This window comes from Letharia columbiana, assembly GCF_014066305.1.
Source record: "Letharia columbiana isolate WasteWater2 chromosome Unknown Sc0000009_s0, whole genome shotgun sequence".
NCBI lineage: Eukaryota > Fungi > Ascomycota > Lecanoromycetes > Lecanorales > Parmeliaceae > Letharia > Letharia columbiana.
The window spans coordinates 167,961-189,443 of NW_023501045.1; the positions used below are offsets into that span (position 1 = coordinate 167,961).

The window sequence follows — 21,483 nt, forward strand, 5'->3', positions numbered from 1 at the left end:
CCGGATTCCGTAGTGTTGCTGCACTCGCATCTTAGTAGGACTTGAGAAGGACCCGAAGTCCTGGTCATTAAACCTGGCAACCCTTTCCATGCGATCAAGTTGGTCACAATCACCAGATTGAGTATGGAATGACTGCTGCGCAATGCGTCAGTCCGGTCAAAGTCCACACTGAGGGAAAATCTTCAGGAACGATTTCGATCGTCGCAAATCTGCGACTTCCAGATACCGACCTTGTCTCCGAAGTTCGTCAAGACTGGGCATTGCTTATCGACGTCGGTTCCATCCATGCTATCCTTCATCGTCCGGATAGCAGAGACAGTCCTCCATCAACTTGTGCTTCGCTACTCAGTCAGCCTGGCAGCGCATCCCTCGCCCTACTCATGCTCCATACATAGAGCGCAATCGATTACTGCCGTGGGTGATAACTGGAGCGGTAGATGGCCGACAAATGGAAGTTGACGTATGTTCGACAAAGGGATTCGACGCCTCTGGAAGCAAAACGGAATCCTCCCACATTCTCCGGAAGCCTGCGTTCATGCCGCTGGTCCTGCTGCTGCTGCTGCGGTCAAGGATTGTCTTCTTCTTGTCTATAGTGACAGACAGCGCAGAAGGATGGAGAGATGGAGAGAGCGATGATTCTTGAAGAAGAAAGTGGCACAGAGGTGACGGATTACACAAGGCAACAGAAGAAGAAAAGAATAGAATCCAGACACAAGAATGATAGTAGAGCATTACCCCCTTCTCAGCAAGTAGCACTCATACCACGTTTCTCCGAGCTGAGACCGCACGAACGCCACAAATCAATTGCAATGTGAATATAACCGGGTTCGACTGAAGGGACAAAGAGTCGAAGACGATGTATGCGTATCTAAATAAGATGTAGTTGTCTAAATAGGATGAGGCTAGAAAGTCTGCCGGTCATCTATTACCGAGTATCCTTCGGGAATCCTTCGATCTTGTAAGATCCACTAACTGTCGAAGAGAGCCCAGCGAAACTCCTGTTGTCAAGTATGTACATATAAGGTTTGGCTGAGAGATAGTCAGGCCTTAGACTGAGCATGATCCGAACCTCGGGTCTAGATCCAGCGACGAGTAATGAGCGATGGCAATCGCGCGGCCTGCGTGCGAGAGATAGAGAAAGTCCCGAAGCGACGAAATATCCCAAAGTGCGACCAACGCAACAAGCACTACTTTTCCAACCACCCCCAGGTCCCCTGACTTCTCAGCTCCTACCCGCAAAGTATCGCACCAACCCCATCGGAAGTAGTTGCAGTATACGGAATGCCATTCGTTGGATCCGTGAAGATGGCCGGGCAATCCGTAGCCGGCGGACCGCAAAACGAGTCCGTCGTCGTATTCGTAAGACTAAAACCCCAGGTCCCAAACGGATTCCCGTTGACCTCGCTGAGATCATAGCTGATGTCCCCGTTTCCCCCATTCGTATACTCAAATTGCAGAATATTCCCCGAACCGCTCGTTACGGAGATTTTCAGCGAATGACCCCCATCGCTCGACGCGGCATAAGCCTCAGAGTAAGTCCCTGTGTTGGCTTTAATAGGGACTGTGGAGCCGCAGGTTGCTGGATGCTGTTTGCAGACGTAAACGTAGGTGGCGAAGTTGCATTTGTTGACGATGGTTGCATATCCTGGGGTACCAGAGCCGGCGCCAGAGGAGCCCGAGCCCGAGCCAGAGGAACCGCTGGTGCCTCCTGTGCCGCCAGAGGAGCTCGTCGTGGTGGTGGTAGCGGGGGTTGCTGGGGCTACTGGCGATGGTGATGGCGCTGGCTTCGGCTTTGGTGACCAGTTGTTCGGGTTCCACGGCGATGGAGCTGAGAATGTGGTGAGGGCGAAGAAGCCTATGATCACAAAAGCGGTGGTGGCAGATCCGAAGGAACGCATGATTGGCAATGGGTTGTAGGGTTTGAATTGTAATATTCGCAATGGGAAGGTGTACGTTAGGTATGAAAAAGCAGAGTCTTGAACGTTCAACGTCTGATAGGCAGCAAAGAGTCTAAAGAGTGTTGGTGCTGATGAAGGAAGGGATTAGACGTTCAACGTCTGAGATCCAAAAAGATCGACCGTGTAAAGAGTGCCTGAGGTTTTTGCCGGCCTAGGTTTGAAGGAGGACACTCTCGATTCTTATTCAAAGGTTCTCAAGTCTCGACCATTAGCAGATGCGGCGTTCCTGTTCGCCCTGTCATGCATCTCTCCAGTTACTGTCACCCCACCACGGCCTCGAAAATATTCTAGAGATTAGCTAGTCGGCGGCCATTCCCTTTTGGCTGCAGGTTGAAGCCAGAATACGACGCACATGCTCTGCTTCGGTCTTGAATCCCAGGGCCAGACGCTTGAAGAATGTTCGGGGCGTCGCAGAATACGTGCCACTTTGGACAAGTTTCGAGATGCCGGGGCGTTAGTATGCCACATCAGACATCTAAAAACTTTTTTGGACTGCCAAATGCCCTCATCCCAACGATAAAACTTTCTCCGGACGCGTGGCTCAAGGTCGTGCATCCAATGGCTACTGAAAACCTGGGAAACCCTGCCGAGAGACAAATGTGATACAGGCGTATAGTTTTGTTCCTGCGCCGAGTTCGGGGTTGTTCGGGGTTGCCCGTTGTATGGCCGGTATTATGGGCATTCCTCCTTTGCCTCACTCGTGCGCCCGACGAAGATGCGAAAAGGCAGATTTTGCGAAGAGGTAATCGTGCCTGAGGATAAGGAAAGTAGAGCCACACAGCCTGTGACTAAGAGAGATCGTGGTATCTCGAGAGAAAAAAGTTTGGTCCAGGCCGTGAACTCAGAGTACTTGCTGTAACGTGAAGAGTACGAGGTGTATGCGGAAGCTGCCTCAGCTGCAACGCCTACTCGCCGAATCAGACGTGGCAGAAGAAGTCCAGCTTAGATAGTGATGGATGCACACCCTTTCAGGCTTTGGCGGCGAGATGCTTTGCCACACGGCGCATGGCGTTTCAGGGTACGTTAGATGTGCGACTCCGGTTTCACACAACGGGGGGCTAGCGATGAGATGTACCAATGAACATCGATACTGGTCTACATGGCGGTCGAAGTTCGGGTTATACTCTAGTTGCGTCCAGCATCGTATTCGTAGGTATCATACGGAGTACTAGAATAAAAAGGGTGAGTTTCAGAATTATGGCACAGACCTAGAGTACGGAAGGTGAGGTCTTCACGCTACCGAGGCTACCCTCGGCTCGGGCCACCTCCTCACCTTCCACGGCATACCTCTCGTCGAATGATAATCGATACGATGTTAAACCTCATACGAGCTCGTCTCTTCGTGACATGATGGTGTGAGAGTAAACTCGAGATGTTTGAATCACAAGGTTAGGACACTCGTAGCCAATGACCGGTCTCAAAGGCCTAGGGTATTGGCCTCCCAATGCCGCAAGGAGTTTGATATGTGAAGTAACGCGACAGAAGACGGTTTCTGCGGCCAGAACGAGGTATGGAGACGGAAGGAGGAGATTCTTGAAATGTCCTTCGCCGTTGCCCATCTCCGATGTCGTCAAGCACATTCACTGCCTCGACAGCACGAACGCGTCATGAAATCTTTGAAAGATAATCGTAGGTGGCATGTAGACTTGGTGATCGTAATTCTGACCATTACAAGTCAAGTGCGTGCTGCTCAATTTTGCGAACACTCTACTCGAGAATATTTGTCTACAACATCGAGCCGCTGTAATGTATGTGCGCATTTTATTTCTCTCAAGTATGCACTTCACGGCAGCTCTCGTCCGCCACGAGCCCCCGAGCAGACGCCGGCCTCCAATTAGCTCACCATAGCCGCAGATGAGTTATCTTCTGTATGATGTGCATCTGAACCTTTTACCTCAGTCGAGTGGACAGATCATAGGCCTTGACTTAGCACATCTGAAGATTAGATCTCGCGAAAAACACATGTCCACCACAGGTCTCCGTTGAAATCCAAGTAAATCAGAGCATCTTTGTAGCCCACGGACAGACTGCAACCTCTAGTCGCTCGTGACCTTCTTGATCAATTGTCCAAGCAGACTACTTAATGTCAGCATTACCATGATCTCCACGAACTCTTTGTCAAGACACTTACTCATCCGAATTCTCAATCTTCACTCCCCTCCTACAATGCTCACAGTTCGCGCAACTCCCGACCTCCATCCCCGCCGTCGCAGCCACCAGAGCCTCGTACATCTGCGGGCTCGCCTCTCTCAACTCCAGCATCTTCTTGCTGCGCAAGAACTCTCCACCTTGCGAACCTTCCGCCAGAACTTTCCGGTTCCCAGGTCTAATATCTGCTAGCACATGCTCCGGGATTTTTCCAGCCTCTTCGCCATACACGAGAGAGCGCTCGAGTTCGGGGCCCATCTTGTCGCACATCTTGGAAAGATGAGAACCCATGCGCGCTAAGACGGGCGAGTCGAGCCGCTCATTGCGCATGTCTTGAACTATCACGGTAGGAGAGCAGAAGGCTAGTGAGAGAATCTTGTCGTGCATGCTGGGCGGGGTGGTCTTAGAGTCGTCCATCAGTTCGGCAAGGATCGCTTTTGCCGATGGCATGTCCTTTGTGACTTTATCGAGCCCACAATATATGACTGATACAGTGCGGAGAAGTTTATTGTAATTCAAAGTTGCCACTGGGGTGCGGCCAGTAATGTCTTCTGTAAGATCTGACACTAGGAGATCGAGGATGTCGGTCACGCTGTGGGTGTGAGCCGCAAGAGACGGGAACTTCGACTGATCCAGTTTGCTGACGAGCCAGTTCGCTTGGCTAAGAGCGAACAGTTTGCTTTGTTTGGTGTACAAGCTGTGATCATTCGGCTTGCCTTTGTCGCGGAAGATGGAACCTTCTCTCTGCACACCTACTTTCCGGCGGCGCAATTTTGTGTAATCGCCTAGATACTGCGCTCGGATATCTATGCTGAGTTTGAAAGAGTCGAAGAAGTTTTTAGTGGGACGTTGCCCGCCGCGGAAGATGTCGTCTTTGAAGATCTCTATCACCCGTTCGAGGAGAGTGATACTTTTCTTGATATGGCCATTCTGAAGTAGCATGTTGTATAGATGGAAGAAGGCTTGCATATATCCGGATCGGTCCCAGCATTTGGTGCCCCAGTCATAGGACATATTGAGCATCTCCACCATCCCTGTACCGCATAGATATGGCGAGTAAAGCCAGAGCCCATTTTTTGAGCTCTTCGAGAAAAGTGAACGAGGCGCTTCAGGAAGGAAATCGAGTGGAGTCTCGCCGAGTAAGAGAGCTTCTTTCATCATGATGTCCAGATAAATGATCGGATGACTCCATTCTGTAGGGTCGCCTTTTCTTTCTCTGTCTGTCTTGAACTCCTCAAGCAGGAGCTCCGTAGCCTCGACCCACTGTTCGCGAAAGCTTCGTATCTCCACGACGTCATTCGCAAAGTCCCAAACAAGCGTCGAGCTAGTCGACCCAAAGCAATCAATTGGAGGTACGTCCTGAGCGGCCCATCGCTTGGCGCAGAACATGGAATCAACTGCGATCTGAAGTTGCAAAATATGGTGTGGCTTCAGTTCTGATTCAATTGGAGCGCCAGGCTTTTGCATTGCTAGAACCGTCAAGTCGCGTGCAAAATCCATTGGCCCCCAGAGAGGTCGGTTTGTCCATTCGCATTCGACCGAGTCCTCAATCTTCCAATCCAAATTCTCGGGATTTTGCATCTGTGACTTACCCTTGATGAGTCTCTTCATGGCATACGTGTTTACAAGATCGTACAGCCAGGAAATCGTATAGTCTGCTTTCCATTTGCGAATGTTCTGGGGTGTCATATCCGCAGCAAGGGTGAACTGTGTGTCTCTGAAATTCGGGTTCCAGCTCATCTTCGCAAACGTAGAGCTAGGCTTGCCGTTGCGGTTCTTGCGGTAGTCGGTGACAAAGCTCACAAGATCGTTGTGGGTTGTGAGGAGCAACGATTCCTCGATCGCGCCCATGTCTCCCTTTGCGTTGAGCGCAACTTGCTTCGAACTCACCTTGCTCTTTGCTGTTGTACTCGAGGGCGCTGTGGCTCCAATGATCACGTAGTTACCATTTCGGACTAGCTGGTTGATTATCTCGCAGAAATGGGTGCATGCGGGATAGTCCATGGCCAGCTCATACTGCAGTGACCGCATCATGCCCACAGCCATATTGCTTAACGCTCCAGCGACTGCACAGTGGAACTGGCCCAAACCAACTTGACGCCAGATGTTTCTCATGTACCTAGGCACGTCAGCAGATTCTTAAGTCAATGCAGAGACGGCCTTACTTCCTGAGGTGAATGATATCTCTGACGAAGAAGCATACGGCAAAATAGGCTTCTGTTTCCGATTTGACCTTGTATTTATCTAAAGGCTCCGTAGGAACACGGCTGGACTTGCCCTTCCGCTTGCCTTTCGCTGCTGCTGGTGCTGGGGGATCGGTAGCTGTCACTTCCGTGGTTGGCGAGGCGCTTTGCGTTGCCAATTCGTCCAATACCGCCTCGTCTTCGATGGGCAAGCTCTGAACATCTAGGCCATCAAATTTGTTCATAAACTCAAACGCTGGATCTACGCCTTCTGGCCCGGCCTCAGATTTCAATGTAGCAAGAGCTTTAGATCTTTCCTCTTCCCTAGCCTTCCTCTTGGCATTCCGATCATCTTCATGACTTTTTCTCCAGATAGCACCGCCGAGGGCGTCGAATGCGGATTGCAACGCTACTATGAACGCCCAATGACCCTCATTGCTCTTCTCCACATCTGGATCTGGGTGATTGATAGATAGAGCCTTCCAGATATCGTGCGCAGCAGTCCGAGCACCAATCACCGAGTCAAAGAGAACATAGATAGAGTCTGGCACGGACTGCTCCGCCTCTGCGATTGCGGTCGAGAGGGATACGAGTTTCGATGTACTAATCTCGGAGGGGAAGGCTTTCGCATTCTCAGTTCGAGCATTCTTTGCTGCCTTCCTCTTGTGCTTTGGATTATTGTTGATTGGCTTGGGAGCGATAGGAATGGCGCATGAAGAAGCTGTGGTTACGATCCATCGAATGAGTGTTGAAGTATTTTTCTTGTATTGCTGGTAAGTGCTATGCTGAAGCACTTCCGTAGCATTAGATGCCACCATGTTCGTATGAGATAGGGCACATGCTAGGGAATATGCTAATTAGGAGCAGCCTAGGGAAGAGAAAGTAGGAGATGAATGGGAGATGTGTGTTCCGGGACTCAGCAGTGTCGAGGAGGTACGAGGGGTCGAAATCGAATGAAAGCCACTGTGGGGAGAACTCGGCAGGGTCCTCGGCAAACCTTCCATTGACGAGTACGAGTAGAGTAAGGCTCTCCGACCTCTCCCGCTCCGGCATCTCCGCCCTCCTTTTCGGCGCGCAACGCCAGGTCGAAATGCAGCTTGACTTGGACTTCGGCCAGCAACGCATTGGGCCGCCACTGGGACGATACCGTTACAATCGAGCCGACCTGCCGATATACGCCAAAGACCTCAAGGCGAGGGAGGAGCCGAACCTGACGTGGGAGATGGTGCTGGAGGCGATTGAGTTGGTGAGATTCTGTACCGTTGGGAGAGATATATACTTGGAGATGGAGGCGGGGATTTATTATACGGATGTTGGGCTTCGGGATGTCGTGGTCAAACTTGCGGCATCAGGCCATGTGCATCAGAAATCGTTTAATCAGTAGACGTTGGCATCCGGCCGACTCCTAACCTCTTTTTGGGGGGTTGGTCTTCTCACTGAATCATCAAACCGTCACAATTGGTGGAGTCTGGAAACTTCGCATCGATGGACTTCAGACTGGGCGAAGGGTTCGCAAACTCCGTCCCGCTCACTAGGATACAATTAGGAAGAATTCGTCCGTCTTTAGAGAAGAAAGAAGTGGTCCGAAGGATTACAGTAGTCGTTGCTCTTTCTACAGTGTACACTTAGCTCTAAGGTAAGTCTGATACATGATATACCTGCAATTGGCCCGCTCAAGGCTGTACTTGTAGGTGAAGCGGAAGGATACCCGGATTCCGCCGGCAAATCGGCACTGTCGCAAATGAGGTCCAACGCCAAGCCCGCCAAGAATGGACTCGGGCTGATATTTCGCCGGCTCCAGCTTCAAGTCGCACATTCCATACGCAATGGAGCTTGGTCAGGTAAATGCACTGGTTGATGGGTTGCGCCGTCTTCGTGTCTTCTGTAGATACCGCTTGTTGGAAAATTATGTATATAGAGGAGCTCGAAGCCCATCTGTAATGCAGCATCATCCACTCCGAAATCCAAACCCGCCTTGAAATTAAACAGACAGAACAAGTCTCAGTCTTTCAGCCTCGAACGATAGATACCTTGACCTTCTGACGGTATCGACCAAATTCAATCTCACCACCAAACATCAATCCGCCAATATGTGCCACAAGAACCGCGGTCCTCGTTGCTCAACCTGCCACAAACCAGCTCCTCGCCATCGCTGCCACTGTCCCGCCAAATACGCCGCCAAGCCGTCTATCAATAATACCCAGCATGATGTCCTCCCGGCCTACGCCGCGATGACCGACCCGCAGCCATCGAAATCGTCTCCATTGCCTATCTCTGTGCAATCACGCTTTGGAGGTCACGGTTCTGGCTGCCGAAGACGACCTTGCCGTGGTCCGATCCACTTCCTGGTCAGCTTGGTGATTCGCAAGTCTCAGGAGAAGAAGGAGAGAGAGAGTTTGGCTGCCAATTTGAGCGATGAGACGGAGAGCGAGCAGCAGGAGAGTGGGGTAGTTGAGACGGTGGATGAGAAGCAGATGAAGAAGGGATGTGTGAAGGTAGAGGAGAAGGACGAGGATGTGAAAGTCTTGACAAGGTCGGTTAGTGGCATGTCTTTGTGAGGCAACGGAGCACTGGCGAGAGGCTTGATCAATAGCAGGTAGAAGGGTATTGAGGAGAAAGTTGTCCGCTCTGCAATGTATAACACTGGAATAGCCCCAATGAAATGAGTTGGGAAGCAGCAACCAATAATGCACTGATCCCATGTTAGCTCTCTGACCAACCCAAGAGAACGAATTAATTTGCGTGGATGCAGCCATGCGTCGAAGCAGCCATCACAGTCCTTATCTATTCTTCGATTGTACTATACACTGAGAAGATGGATGGTATTGATGGGAGCAAGAGAGCATATCATATATAGCTTGACGAAAGAAGGTGATCAAGTGAAATTGCTATTGCCTCTTGGATCAGCGCTTCTCCGATCTTGTTTCTGAATATAATGATGACCGAGACATATGCGCACATCGAATATTCGTTATCATGGATGTTTTGCACCGTTGTTGTGGCCGATCACACCTGAGAGGGAAATCGCGCGTTCGTTCATGACAGCATTGATGAATACCTACTTTTACCAGGTATGCTTCCCATCGGCCAAGACCATGAAGTCTCCGCTTTTCAGTTTTGGAACAGCATGCGTAAGAGAGCGACGACCATCTACATTAGGCAAGACCAAGTCTTCAGCACGACAAATGCGAGAGAGACTCCGAGACGCGTCGGAGAAGCTGAAGGAGGCTAGGATCAATGTTACCCCGTGCGCCAAGCCAAGTTGTCTTCGACAGAATTCCAGCAGTTGATTGGACGATTCGTATCTTGAGTTGCGCTCTTTCCGGGTAGGGACTCTGTCGCCATGATTGATGGCAAGCTTGGCTTGAATGGTATATAAGCCAGACAGAAGCAGTCTCTCTACTGCACTCTTCCTACACCACAAGGCGCACAAGGCCAAACAGAACCTTCACCTCCGAGTGCTGCCCTGCCTGTTCATTAACGGGTCCGCATCGAGGCCAATGACGCAACCACCAGAATAGACACCATCGCAAGCTTCTTTCAGCTCATCTTTTCCACGAAAAAATGGTCTTGATCCCTCCTCCGCCCCCGTATACGCGCTACGACACGAATCCAAGGACATCGGGCTCAGTCTCTAGCCCCACGGTATCCGAAATTACTCATCATCCTGGTTGGGCCACTGGCGCAGATGCTGTAAGAGATGGACCAGGGCAGGCACCGAGGTCAGTCTATGAGGAAAGGACAAGCGGAGAGAAAGGGAACAAGACCAAAAAAGCCGAGGCCAGTGGCAAGGGGGGTGCGCACCTCGGCGAAGCGCTATACGAGGCGGTCTCGAAAGGAAATGCGAAGCTCATTGGCTTGCTCCTTGACCACGGCGCGAACGCCAACGCACGCCCTCCCTGCGCAAAGCCGGCGTTGACCATCGCAGTGGAAAAAAAGAATTTCGAGGTCTTGAAGATGCTATTGGAGCAAGGGGAGCCAGATTTGGAAGCAAGACCTCCTGCAGGAGAGACGGCACTGTACACAGCAGTCTCTAAAGGGTACACGGACATGGTTGAGTTGTTGCTTGAACACGGAGCCAACGTTAATGCAAAGCCGGACGGAGGCAAACCAGCGCTGCTCGTGGCATACTCAAAAGGACGCAAGCAGATCTTGGAAACTCTGTTGCATGCTCCAGAGCTCAATGTTGACGCAACACCGCCTGGGGGAGTCGCGACGCTATGGCACGCAGCGGAACAGGGTGATGTGAAGGTGGTACACATGCTTCTGAGCAACGGGGCCAAGGTTGACGTCAAACCTCCCGGTGGCTCGGCGGCCATGTACCGCGCTGCTGTTCGGCAAGACTTGGCGACTGCAGGCCTACTTCTCCAGCATGGCGCTGATGTCAATGCAACACCGCCCGGTGGAACGACTGCGTTGTGGCATGCAGCCTCCAAGGGTGACGAGTTGATGGTGCGGCTGCTGTTGGCGCACAATGCTGATCTCAATGCGAAGCCACCTGGAGGGAAGACCGTATTGACTCAGGCAATCAAGAAAGGTAATAGTGAGGTGGCGCGAATACTACTTGAACACGGGGATTGTAGGAATCTTGGATAAACAGTTATGGATGTTCCGGAATCTATAATGCGCTGTGCTAAGATGCTACCTGGCAATACTATTCTCTAGCTTGATCTCAGGATCTCAGGGAACTCATTTTTGCATGTAGCAAAGCTGTTCAATTCTTACAGGTCCGATGTGAGTGACTGGTGAGTGAGTGACTGGTGATTGGAGTTGTTTCAGTACGCACCTCGCGTCTGCTCGCGAGAGCGAGTCCACAAGTAACCGCTGCCAGTTGGCCAGCTTACACTAAGTTCTCTCGACACCGTTCTACTTCTCACTTTGATGCTTCTGCTCGGCTTGAGCCAACCGCGCAGTCCTCATTCATCTCATCTTGCTTTCAGTCTTTATCACCAACCACCAAACAACAAAACACCCGGCCTAAAAAAATTAAATAATATATAAAATATTTAAAATTAATAAATGAAAAATGTAAAAAATAAATAATAGGAAAAAATAAAAGGAAATTTAAAAAAAAATTTAAAATAAAATTAAAAGAAAAGAGATATAGAAACGTTGAATCTAACACCGACAATGAGCAAAGACAAAGCAAGTGATGAGGACTTGTTACTCGAGGAGCCACACGGGACAAGTGACGCTGAAAACGCTGACCAAGCTGAAACTTCGAGAACCAGAAGTCTCGTGCTGATGTTGTGAAAGCTCGCATGATGCGATACCTAGAGATAGAGACACCGGACACCAGTGGCGGAGTACATATGATATTGCCAAGATGGTAACACAATCGAAGGGTAATAGCAATGACGCTTTGAAGGTGGGAAGGCTGCTTGAAGCCATTGAGTTGTGAGGATAGCTCCGTCCGCCTGCGAGAGTCATGAGACTGACTTGTAATCAGTTACGGGGCTGCAGTCCAGGTTGCGACAAAATTAGAAGAAGCCCAAGTCATCAAATTGAATCGATCGATGGCCAAACTGAGGACTGGATGTTTTGACAAAGCAACACTTGGAGGACCGGTGACAACCAAGATGACAGAAGCTCGCGGTCATGGTCTGTTCGCCAACCGAGACGTTGCTGCCCGTGACCCTCCACTATGCGAAAAGGCGTTTTGATACTCCTTGTTTGACAACAAATCCACGACAAGTCTTAGGAGTAAAAGCACGCTCAATGGAATTAAAGCAGATCTCGTTATAGACCCGGTACATCAGCTCTTTCGAAACCCTCCTTCTTATCTGGCTGTAATGTCTCTCCATCACGGTACTTACGACCCGCCCAAAGAAGAGGCAGTGAATGGAATGCCAATGATCGATACATATGCTAACTAGGTTCTTATATCCCTTGAATCGACTGTTCGGTGCTTAGATGCGGTGTAGGTTCCTCATCGATCGTACTCTCTCTCTCCCTCTCTCATCGCCTGTGAGAGTTCTCGAGCATCCCTCCTGACAAATTTCGGCGGAGGAGGAGTTTCGAAAGCAGAGAGAGGGAAGCCCGACCCTTCATACGGCCTCTACATTAAGACATCTTACATTACTCGTAGTTGCTTCAGCAACGTACGCCGCAGCTTCATTGGAGACTTGTTTATTGTGCGTGCCACGCGCAACATTGCAGCTGGGCAGGAGATATTGTTATGGAACGCCTGGCCGAAAGCCGATCCCAGCTACGAATTGACACAGGAGAGGTTTCCAAACTGGGGCTTCCGCTGCGGCTGCGACACCTGCACACACGACCGGGAAACTTCGAACAAGAGAAAGAAGAAGCGTGCTGCTTTGTTGAAAAAGATCAATGTTGCCGGAAAGCATGTTGTGGGCGAAGCCGATCTTGCAAACATTGACAGGTTGCTCGCCGCCATCGAGGAAACATACACCGTCCTAGCCGCAGTAGTGTCGCGTCTGCCTCTCCGGAATCTTTACCTTGCCCTGACACGTATTCACGCCTCTATCGGGAGCCGGTCAGAAGCATCACGACGGCATGAAGGGTCATGGCCGCTTTGGGATCCGTAATCAAGCGAGATACATCTTCGATTGCTTCTTCCTTTAAAGTAGAGTCGTTGGGACTGGTGTCTGATCCTCTAATCGAAACATGGGTGCACCTGTGGACGGCTTCCGAGTGTCTCGTGCCCCGTCAGCTGGGGTTATGGGCCAAGATATGCTAGGACTACATATGGGATATGCATTTGGGGAGGATGAGGGCTTTGAGGAGAATGTGGCGAGGGTGGCCAGGAAAGTGATACATGGAGGTGGCGATCTGGATATGACATCTATGACTCTTTGACATCTGACCATCAGACGAGCCAAAGATGTGACCTTTGGATACAGAGGCCTTTGACAAGCCAATCCATCGGATTCCTCCGGCGAGTGGTAAATTCGGAGCCAGCACAAGCCGTGCAGGGAAGGTTTGCCGATGACGCTAAGACGATAAGTCGCGAAACACAAAATGTTCACACTTCATCATTGTCTTAAGCTCCTCCCATCACTGTATGATACGGTACAAGTCATTCATCATGAGCCTTCCCAACGAGCTTATACTAGGAACTCTACAGTACATAAACAAAGCAGACCTCAAAAGCGTACGACTGGTCTCCAAGCTCTGGTCCGGCTGCGCTTCCGAGTATCTATTTGCCAAGCTCTTCATCTCCCCTCACAAGCTCAATCTTCAGATTTTCGCCGCTGTCGCGCGAGATCCTACGTTGAGTAAATTTGTGAAGGAACTCGAGTATAATGCCGTCAGTTTCTCGCCGGACATAACGATATCGCAATACTTCGAGATACTATGGCACCAAAACTCCATGATCGCCTTTGACACAGAACGGGTTTCCGAAGTCCCTGACCCCCATATCCGTCAATTCATCACCATGATCAGAGATCGTCGAGAATACTGGCTTGACTGGCAAGGAAGAATGGCACCTGTCCAGACGCAATGGTGTGATTTTTCCTTTGTCCAAGAGGGTTATCAGAAGTGGATCAACCAAGCACTTTTTGAGAAGAACTGCCTTAAAGAAGACACCCTTTTCAAACTACTCGTCACCGGCCTGAAAAGGTTTGGCCGGCTTAGGACTGTGAAGCTGAGCGATAGATGGCATTCCGGAGACAAGCCCGGCCGCCAAGGCTCTCCACTGGCTCGATCATGGCTTCCCTTCCATGCGCATCCAGGAGACTTCATATCTGATTCTGATGAGCCCCTCAAAGAATCCAGCACATCCGACGCCTTCTGGACTCTCGCCCATGCCCTCTCGGGAGTCAAAAACACTAGGATTCGGAATCTCTCAATCAAGGGCCCCCTCCCTACTGCTGCCTTTCTCACCGAACCAGGCGAGCAACAAACTCATGTGGATCACGGGGTTGGCGCATTCTGTAGACTCGAATATCTGAGGCTATCCCTTGCTGGATATTCCCGCGAGCCCATGGTCAAACTCTATGAAACTCTGCATGGATTACATCGTATGCTCGAATCCATGACGGCCTTGAGGCGATTCGACCTGGCCCTCCCTGTTGACTGTGTCGATGAACCAGTTTGGTTCTTCACATACCCAATGATCTTTCCCGAAAATGGCCACTGGCCTCAGTTAACCACATTCACGGTGGGAAATCTGGCGATCAGCACCAAAGATCTAGTAACACTGCTCATCACGAAGATGCCAAGCCTACGGCACCTCGCCTTCGGCAACATCAATCTCCTTGACGGACAATGGGAAGGTATTGTCGAGTACCTACGGGTCGCGAATTGTCTTTCATCCTTCCATATAGTTCCAGAGTCTCTGCTGGTTCATGGCGGAGACCAGATTTACCTCTCCCAACGTCACGGGCACCGCGATGACCACGACCACCGGAGCGGAGATTTTCTTAAAATTCTCCACTCCATTGGGGACTACGTGGTCAACTGGTGGAATAACCCTACACTGAGACATCCGAGTCTGAAATTAGGTCAACCAGCCCAACAGTCTCTCGACTACCTGAAGGACGTCTATTGCCTGTCCGACATGAATTTGACGCATGACATGTTAGACGGGCTAGCTGAGCACATGGTGGAAGACGCCACGCGATATCGCGAACGGGACGAGTCCTAGGCTCGAAATTACCGACTAAAAGACTTGCCGGTAGGTCTCCAAGAGTGATCTATCCCGAATGACTTCCGACACTGACGTAGAAAGAAGTCCCATACAGTTCTATGGCGATAGAGACTTCTTTGCGGCAGTCAATACACTCTAACCTTCCCTTTCTTCAGACTCCCTTGCAATTGTCTGTGCCTTAGTGGAGGGATTGCCTAGACCAATGTGACTCCGCCCAGCATTGCTCAAAACGTCCGTGATGCTCTGAAGGAGAGTGGCAAAGGAATCGCAAGCCTGGTGATTGCGAAGACATGGGATAGATGGGTAGCAAAATGGGGCTTTTGTCAGCGGAGCAATCTTACTTCATTAACGCGGTGTGATCGCTTACGAGCAACGTTCAATTAGCCTGTCCCATCCAATTGAAGTTTAGATTGGGAATTTTTTCAAGACCTCCACTCCACATCAAGTGTTCAAATATCGTACAAGTAGCCGCCATGTCTAAACGCCCGAGGCCACCCCCTCTGCCTTGCGAATTGCTTGTGCCTGGGATGACGTTCGCTTTGGATCAGTCTCGTAAAAGCTTAAGATGATACTTGCCTGCTCTACTGGGTAGATAACGACCGTCCGCCTATGCCATGTGCTCGTACTTACCGAATAGACCAGCATAAATGCCCCAGAACGTTCCCATCCACTCGTGTCATCAGGCAAACAGGGACCACATCCCACAACCTCGCTACCCCTAGGTAAGAATCCCATATACATTCCATCCTCAACACTTCCATGTCAACCGTGAACAAACCGTGTCTATCCCAGCGCTGAGCATGCCTGCACACTACACACGTATCTGCCGAGGCGTTAAGCTTCCGAAGGAAAGCCCCGCCGGGCGCCGCGAAGACAGTCGACGTAAGCTTCGTCGTCTTCGCCAAACGCTGCCTGGATGGCTTTCATTTGCTTCGAGGGTAGGACTCGTCGGCGCCCCCCGAGGACTGTGGGATTAGTGTTAGGACACTCACGGTGTAGATGTTTCGCTTCGATCTCAACTGCAAGGGGCTGCGTGCGATCAATTTGAGCTGCTGTAGGGGTTGATATGGCTGTAAGGAAAACTGAGTCCAGGCTGAGGTAATGAGAGATAAAAATTTCAGGTTGTTTGATGGAGTTACGGCAGGAATGATGTGTTGAAAAAGATGTAATCAAAGGAATTGGAAGATGATTATGGAATCAATGTGAGTAGGGAGCATGAGATGGAAGAATCGGTAAGGATCACTGCCTACCATAATCAAAGAGAGCCACGAGTTCTACCAGTCCCAAAGTCTTTCTCACGCTCAACGCCTTATCTCGCAAACCTCCTGCTTTCTATCTGCTTGACTTGATCCACTCTTTCCCATTAAGCGACTTTGCATCGACATTGGCAATACACATCCGCAGCGATCAAACGATGGAACTCGTCGCCTTCAGACGCAGCATGGCACAAGGAACTTTAGTAGTCCTCTCAAGCGAACGTGCGGGAAAGTAATAATCTTGCTGAACCAACACGCCAGCAGTCATCAAATCTCCCGGAACGAGTTGGGGCGCCAATAGCAAGCAGGTTCGATTACTGCGTACAAGAGAACAACTGTCTAACATTTCATTGCCTCAATTTTGAACTTGATGCAAGGTTATTTGAAACGACGTCGTCAAAACCAAATTTTTATTTGCTTTTATGTGGTATGCTTGTTTCCCACCATCCGAAGACTAACGTCCCTAGGTCGTACCTCTTTTTGAACCCTAGGAAGCCACTAAAAGCTATCGCGTGCGGCGCATGAATACGGAGCGAGAATCGGGACTCTAATAACGTTTTTGCGGGCGAAACTATCTATTTACGCCCCAATCGCTAAGCCGGTCTCGGAAGATATCGCGAGACGAGACTTTCCACGAGCGAGGCGCAGCGCCCAATTCGTAAACCGTCGCACAGACAACCGTGGTTGCACACCAAATGAGACGTTATATTCTGCACAGCCATTCGCAATACGAGCATCATTTCTTTTCAGCCCCTATCGTCGTTCGTCCCAATGAGTACATAACTCGCCCGTATGCCCCAACTCAAACGATCTCGTCACACATAGCACACTCACATTGCCTTCCTCAACCCTCCTCTTGACAAATCCCCTCACTCACTCACTCACTCACTCACTCATTCACTCATTTTACCTCCTCACAATGCTCGCCTACTCCGCCTACAAAGGCTACAAAAACCACAAAGACAAGAAATCCTCCGAGCGGCTCGCCGCCGCGGCCGCGGACGAGTCCCAGGGAGTCAGCCCTCCCCCTCAGCAGCAGCAGTACCTTGCACCGCCCCAAGAACAACAACAACAACAACAACAACATCATCATCAACAACAACACTATGCGCCCTCTCAGCAGCAGCAGCAGCAGCAGCAGTATAGCGCTCCAATCTATGCGCCTCGTGCTCCGTCACCGAGTGAAGGGAAGCTTTCGTACGTATACCCTACTTATTACAGTCAAGAGTGTCCGCTGACGGTGTATCCATAGCAATGCGCAGCCGAGTCTGGAAGCCCGATGGCAGAACCTGGAGGCAAGGGTGAGCGCGTTGGAGGCTCGGGAGGCGGCGCGGTCGTGATAGGGGTTGAGCCAGGAAGAAAGGGGGGGTGGTTGCGTACATAGAATGCGGAGTTTGTATGTCGTTCGATTGGTCTAGTTTGAGAATAGCGTCGACTCAGCTGTGACGCCCTACCACGGAGTATCGTTGTCTTACTGTCATTGCAAGTCCCGCTGTGCTTTTTTGGGGTGGGACGCTAGAGAAAATTGATCAGAATGCCCAAAATGTCCTTTGAACGAATGTGCCTTTTTAAACCATCCACAGCTGACCTTTTAGCCTAAGTCAGGCACATCGGGAAATTTTTATTTCGCTCCTTTGCAAGCATGGTGTTTTGAGAGGCCGAAATGAATACATTCGAGGAAGAAAATGAACAAACACCCTCCCCCCCCCAAACATCAACGAAATTTGTGATTTTACATGTTTTAGGGGAAGCTTCCTGGGTTGTTAACCAAAAGGGCGCTCAATATGATTGAACGAATTGAGAATTTGGCGAATGATTTCGGTGATTTGACTCTATGAATGCGGATTACCGATCAGTATTCCGGAGTTCCGTGGTGGTTGCACGGAAATGTCCGCGCAATCATTCTCCCTTATCAATATAAAGAGGGAGACATTCTCTGCTTCCCTCACTTTCCACAAAGACAAAGTCCAAAGAGATGTTGACTGTCGCACACATGTCCTTTGACGTGGCCTGTTCACTGTAAGACAGTTCCGTCTCAAAGAGCTGAATGCCGCGAAGGTTAGGGAGAACTTCTCGGGACTCTACGAGGCTGGTAAGATGCAGGCGAAGGGCGTTATTGTTGCGATGTTCCCCATGGAGCTTGACCTCTTGTATGGATGGTGGCAAAGAAGTTTGAAAGTTTTGTACTAGACTGTAGGAGTCTCCGAAAAGGATCATGGTGTCAGTGTCGAGGTGTTCTAAAACGCAAAATGTACATAGACTGCCCATGTACTTCTTCGTTGTAGACCGTGCTCAGATCTGGAGTGCTCGGAGCTAGTCCTGGGCGCAAGCCAATAGATTGGTGACAATCGAGAAAGGGTCAAAGTCATGCTCCAAATGAGGAGAACTCGCAGGCCAATACGTTAAAGACAGGAGCAATCCAAAGCTTTGTAGGAGAAGCATCAGGCGCTGTGGCGGGACATCCCCATAAAATACGTTCAGATCCGTGACATTTGAGCCTTTCGTTGGCACGATGTCCTCAAGTATCTCACTCGCGCCACCAACCCACGCGGCGTTAACGGTCTTGACTGATGAGAGCGTGGCCAATAGTTCCATAGTCTTAGGGTCAATAAAAAGGTTGCTGTCAGAAGTACCGATGGTTACGTTGATCAGGCTGGCCAACGGGACCCTGTCAGGGTATCTCGCATCTGAGATGCGGCGAATTATCCTCTCAACTCGCGGAGTGAGGTGTGAATCCTGAACATCGATAGACGTGAGATTGGGAAAGAGCGTAAGAGCAAGCGCAATCAAAACATCTTCCTCTCCCGCTTTGAGGCTTGTAATCCATGAGTCTTTCTCATCATTGGGTATGTACTCGGAACCTCGCACAGCAATTTCGAATGCGCCACATCCGAGGCTGTATATCCAACGCGCTCCAGCTCACCATCATCGAAATCGTCGTCGCCCCTGGCCCACCCAGCGCAGCCACCATCAATGGTATGATGCTGAACGTAGAGCATATTTCAAGGCTCGACCAAGATACTCTTGATAAGTTTCGCCGTAGAGCCGGGCTGCTTGGTATTCAAGGAGGTTGAGAACCTCCGCTTGAGGCGTTGATAAGATATTCGATGTATTGCCGTCACAGCGTACAGGTGCTTGTTCACGCAGTAGTAGCTTCCGAGATCAGGCGGTGGCAGGTATTGGAGGACCTCGAGATATATTTCGTTCGATAATTGGTGAAACAAGGCATCTTGCCTCTGGGGAAGGTTGTATGGATGAAAAGGGCCGGGTACTAGTACTGGGCAAACGCGGTCAGCGGACGTCATGCTATTGTGCCAGAGGTTTCAGGCAGATACAGAGCAAGAATGCTCCATCTGGACTTAATATTGGCCCACTGGCTGCTGTCAAAGTAGCTTGCAATGGTGCTGCTAGATGTTCAATCAGAAGAGTGTGGAGAGTGAAAATCAAGAGTGACTGAGTCTGGTGGATCTGCGCGACCTGCACAAGCGCATCAGTCGCCCTCCGTAATTCTGGCTTAGTCTTAACTTTTCGGATGAATTCACCGGCAATGGTATGCTGTATACCTTATGGTTGAGATTGCGCGGCAGAATAACCACCAACCATATGAATACTGTGTGTGGGAGCTTGTAAAGACATCGATAACCCTCAGTTCCACACGCAATAACTACAATTCCTAGTGGCGCTTGTTCAAACCTCCCGAGCAAACTTCAAATGTACGGAGGTTTTAGCAGTTTTTTTAAAAGAAATGATTTAAAACGGGAAAAACCCCACCCTTCTTCCAAAAAACCAAAAAAAAAAAAAAAACACCTTCCAAAAAAAAATCTTAAAAAAAAAAAAAAATTTTTTTTTATATTTTTTTTTTTTTTTTTTTTTCAAAATATATAAAAAAAAAAATCTTTTAAAAGGGGGGGCCCTTTTTAAAAATATTTTTATAATTTAATAAAATAGTATTGTGGTGTGCACTAAAAAAAAAAAAATAAAAAAAAACCCACCCAAAAAAAAAAAAAAAAAAAAAAAAAAAAAAAAAAAAAAAAAAACAAATAATAAAAAAAAAAAAAAAAAAAAAAAAAAAAAAAAAAAAAAAAAACATGATTATTAAAGGTTTGTATATCAAAAAATTTCTCCTAAAAAAGTAAAAAAATAAAAAAAAAAAAATAAAAATAAAAAAAGACATCGGACGGTTTCAATTCGTCCAAATATGCATCGTCCGATAGGTGACCCTTGCCTGCAGAGGTTCAATTGGCTGTGATCGTCGCAGTAGATCCTCCTCTTGTGTCGTTATTGCAGTGATGTATTATATCAACGCAGTGGGGATGACAGGCCAAGTTGCAGTGGTGTTCTCCGCTTGCTGAGTGGCGATCTGACGTGGGATCGTAGAGAGCAGGCCTGTGTTCTTGGTGCTGGGGGCCTTGCTGTCGCTTGGTTTCTCCACAGTGTTCTCCGCATTTGCCTGCTGCAGTGGTTCCTCCTCTTACTGAGTATCGGGCTGGTGTGAGATCGTGGAGAGCAGGTCTGTTGTGTCACTGCTGCTGCTGACTGTCTCCGCAATGTTCTCCGCATTTGCCTGCTGCAGTGGTTCCTCCTCTTACTGAGTATCGGGCTGGTGTGAGATCGTGGAGAGCAGGTCTGTTGTGTCACTGCTGCTGCTGACTGTCTCCGCAATGTTCTCCGCATTTGCCTGCTGCAGTGGTCCCTCCTCTTGCTCAACTGAGTGCTCTGGCTGAGTGGCTGACTGAGTGGATGACTGAGTGGATTAGTGTGAGACTGTGGAGAGTAGACCTGTTGTGTCACTGCTGCTGCTGACTATCTCCGCAAAATTCTTCGTACTGCATTACTCCTCTTGTTGAGTGATTGGCTGAGTGACATGCTGAGTGGCTGGCTGAATGGCTCGTAAAGAGCATATGACGTGGGATCTTGGAGAGCTGAGCCGTGTTCTTGATGATGGTGGCCATGTTGTCGCTTGGTTTCTCCGCAGTGTTCTCCGCATCCGCCTGTTGTAGTGACTCCTCCTCTTATTCGTCTGGTTGGCTGCTTGGGGTAGGATAATTTTTTGCTTTGTCCAAATAAGCAGTTACACTAAGACCTAATCAGGTAATCGAGCTTTTAAATCAGTGATTTAACAAATCCGATTAGCTTCCGCGCGGCCGCTAGCCGCATAAGGTATACTCGTAAACCCCACATATACCCGGAGTAGGGCCGAAAGAGGTAGGGCTACACGAGGCGGACAGCGAGGTAGTCGACAGCGAGGACGTGGTACGCCAGCCTACATGCAGGGTAACGAGACCATATTTGGTACTTTTCAGCTGCAGGAAGGCCAGGTG

The 21,483-nt window shown here is 49.7% G+C and overlaps 9 protein-coding genes across 9 annotated transcripts; 6 read left to right on the forward strand and 3 right to left on the reverse strand.

Moving 5' to 3' along the window:
* Nucleotides 1–1,229: 1,229 nt before the first annotated feature.
* HO173_003511 (uncharacterized protein) lies at nt 1,230–1,898 on the reverse strand (the record flags this gene model as incomplete). The annotated part of the gene is made up of 1 exon (XM_037305436.1): nt 1,230–1,898. The coding sequence occupies one exon, from the start codon at nt 1,896–1,898 to the stop codon at nt 1,230–1,232; it is 669 nt and encodes a 222-aa protein (XP_037167538.1).
* Nucleotides 1,899–3,994: 2,096 nt separating this feature from the next.
* On the reverse strand, nt 3,995–7,107 carry HO173_003512 (uncharacterized protein; the record flags this gene model as incomplete). The annotated part of the gene is made up of 3 exons (XM_037305437.1): nt 3,995–4,034; nt 4,090–6,225; nt 6,272–7,107. 3 exons carry the CDS (start codon nt 7,105–7,107, stop codon nt 3,995–3,997), a joined length of 3,012 nt encoding a protein of 1,003 aa, XP_037167539.1.
* A 71-nt stretch (nt 7,108–7,178) lies between these two features.
* On the forward strand, nt 7,179–7,673 carry HO173_003513 (uncharacterized protein; the record flags this gene model as incomplete). Its single annotated transcript, XM_037305438.1, has 1 exon — nt 7,179–7,673. One exon carries the CDS (start codon nt 7,179–7,181, stop codon nt 7,671–7,673), a length of 495 nt encoding a protein of 164 aa, XP_037167540.1.
* Nucleotides 7,674–8,379: 706 nt separating this feature from the next.
* On the forward strand, nt 8,380–10,885 carry HO173_003514 (uncharacterized protein; the record flags this gene model as incomplete). The annotated part of the gene is made up of 2 exons (XM_037305439.1): nt 8,380–8,843; nt 9,928–10,885. 2 exons carry the CDS (start codon nt 8,380–8,382, stop codon nt 10,883–10,885), a joined length of 1,422 nt encoding a protein of 473 aa, XP_037167541.1.
* Nucleotides 10,886–11,615: 730 nt separating this feature from the next.
* On the forward strand, nt 11,616–12,840 carry HO173_003515 (uncharacterized protein; the record flags this gene model as incomplete). The annotated part of the gene is made up of 3 exons (XM_037305440.1): nt 11,616–11,686; nt 11,739–11,945; nt 12,378–12,840. The coding sequence occupies 3 exons, from the start codon at nt 11,616–11,618 to the stop codon at nt 12,838–12,840; spliced, it is 741 nt and encodes a 246-aa protein (XP_037167542.1).
* A 79-nt stretch (nt 12,841–12,919) lies between these two features.
* On the forward strand, nt 12,920–13,111 carry HO173_003516 (uncharacterized protein; the record flags this gene model as incomplete). The annotated part of the gene is made up of 1 exon (XM_037305441.1): nt 12,920–13,111. The coding sequence occupies one exon, from the start codon at nt 12,920–12,922 to the stop codon at nt 13,109–13,111; it is 192 nt and encodes a 63-aa protein (XP_037167543.1).
* A 229-nt stretch (nt 13,112–13,340) lies between these two features.
* Nucleotides 13,341–14,903, forward strand: HO173_003517 (uncharacterized protein; the record flags this gene model as incomplete). Its single annotated transcript, XM_037305442.1, has 1 exon — nt 13,341–14,903. One exon carries the CDS (start codon nt 13,341–13,343, stop codon nt 14,901–14,903), a length of 1,563 nt encoding a protein of 520 aa, XP_037167544.1.
* A 2,178-nt stretch (nt 14,904–17,081) lies between these two features.
* On the forward strand, nt 17,082–17,502 carry HO173_003518 (uncharacterized protein; the record flags this gene model as incomplete). Its single annotated transcript, XM_037305443.1, has 2 exons — nt 17,082–17,359; nt 17,415–17,502. 2 exons carry the CDS (start codon nt 17,082–17,084, stop codon nt 17,500–17,502), a joined length of 366 nt encoding a protein of 121 aa, XP_037167545.1.
* Nucleotides 17,503–18,475: 973 nt separating this feature from the next.
* HO173_003519 (uncharacterized protein) lies at nt 18,476–19,161 on the reverse strand (the record flags this gene model as incomplete). Its single annotated transcript, XM_037305444.1, has 2 exons — nt 18,476–18,963; nt 19,017–19,161. The coding sequence occupies 2 exons, from the start codon at nt 19,159–19,161 to the stop codon at nt 18,476–18,478; spliced, it is 633 nt and encodes a 210-aa protein (XP_037167546.1).
* Nucleotides 19,162–21,483: the final 2,322 nt, after the last annotated feature.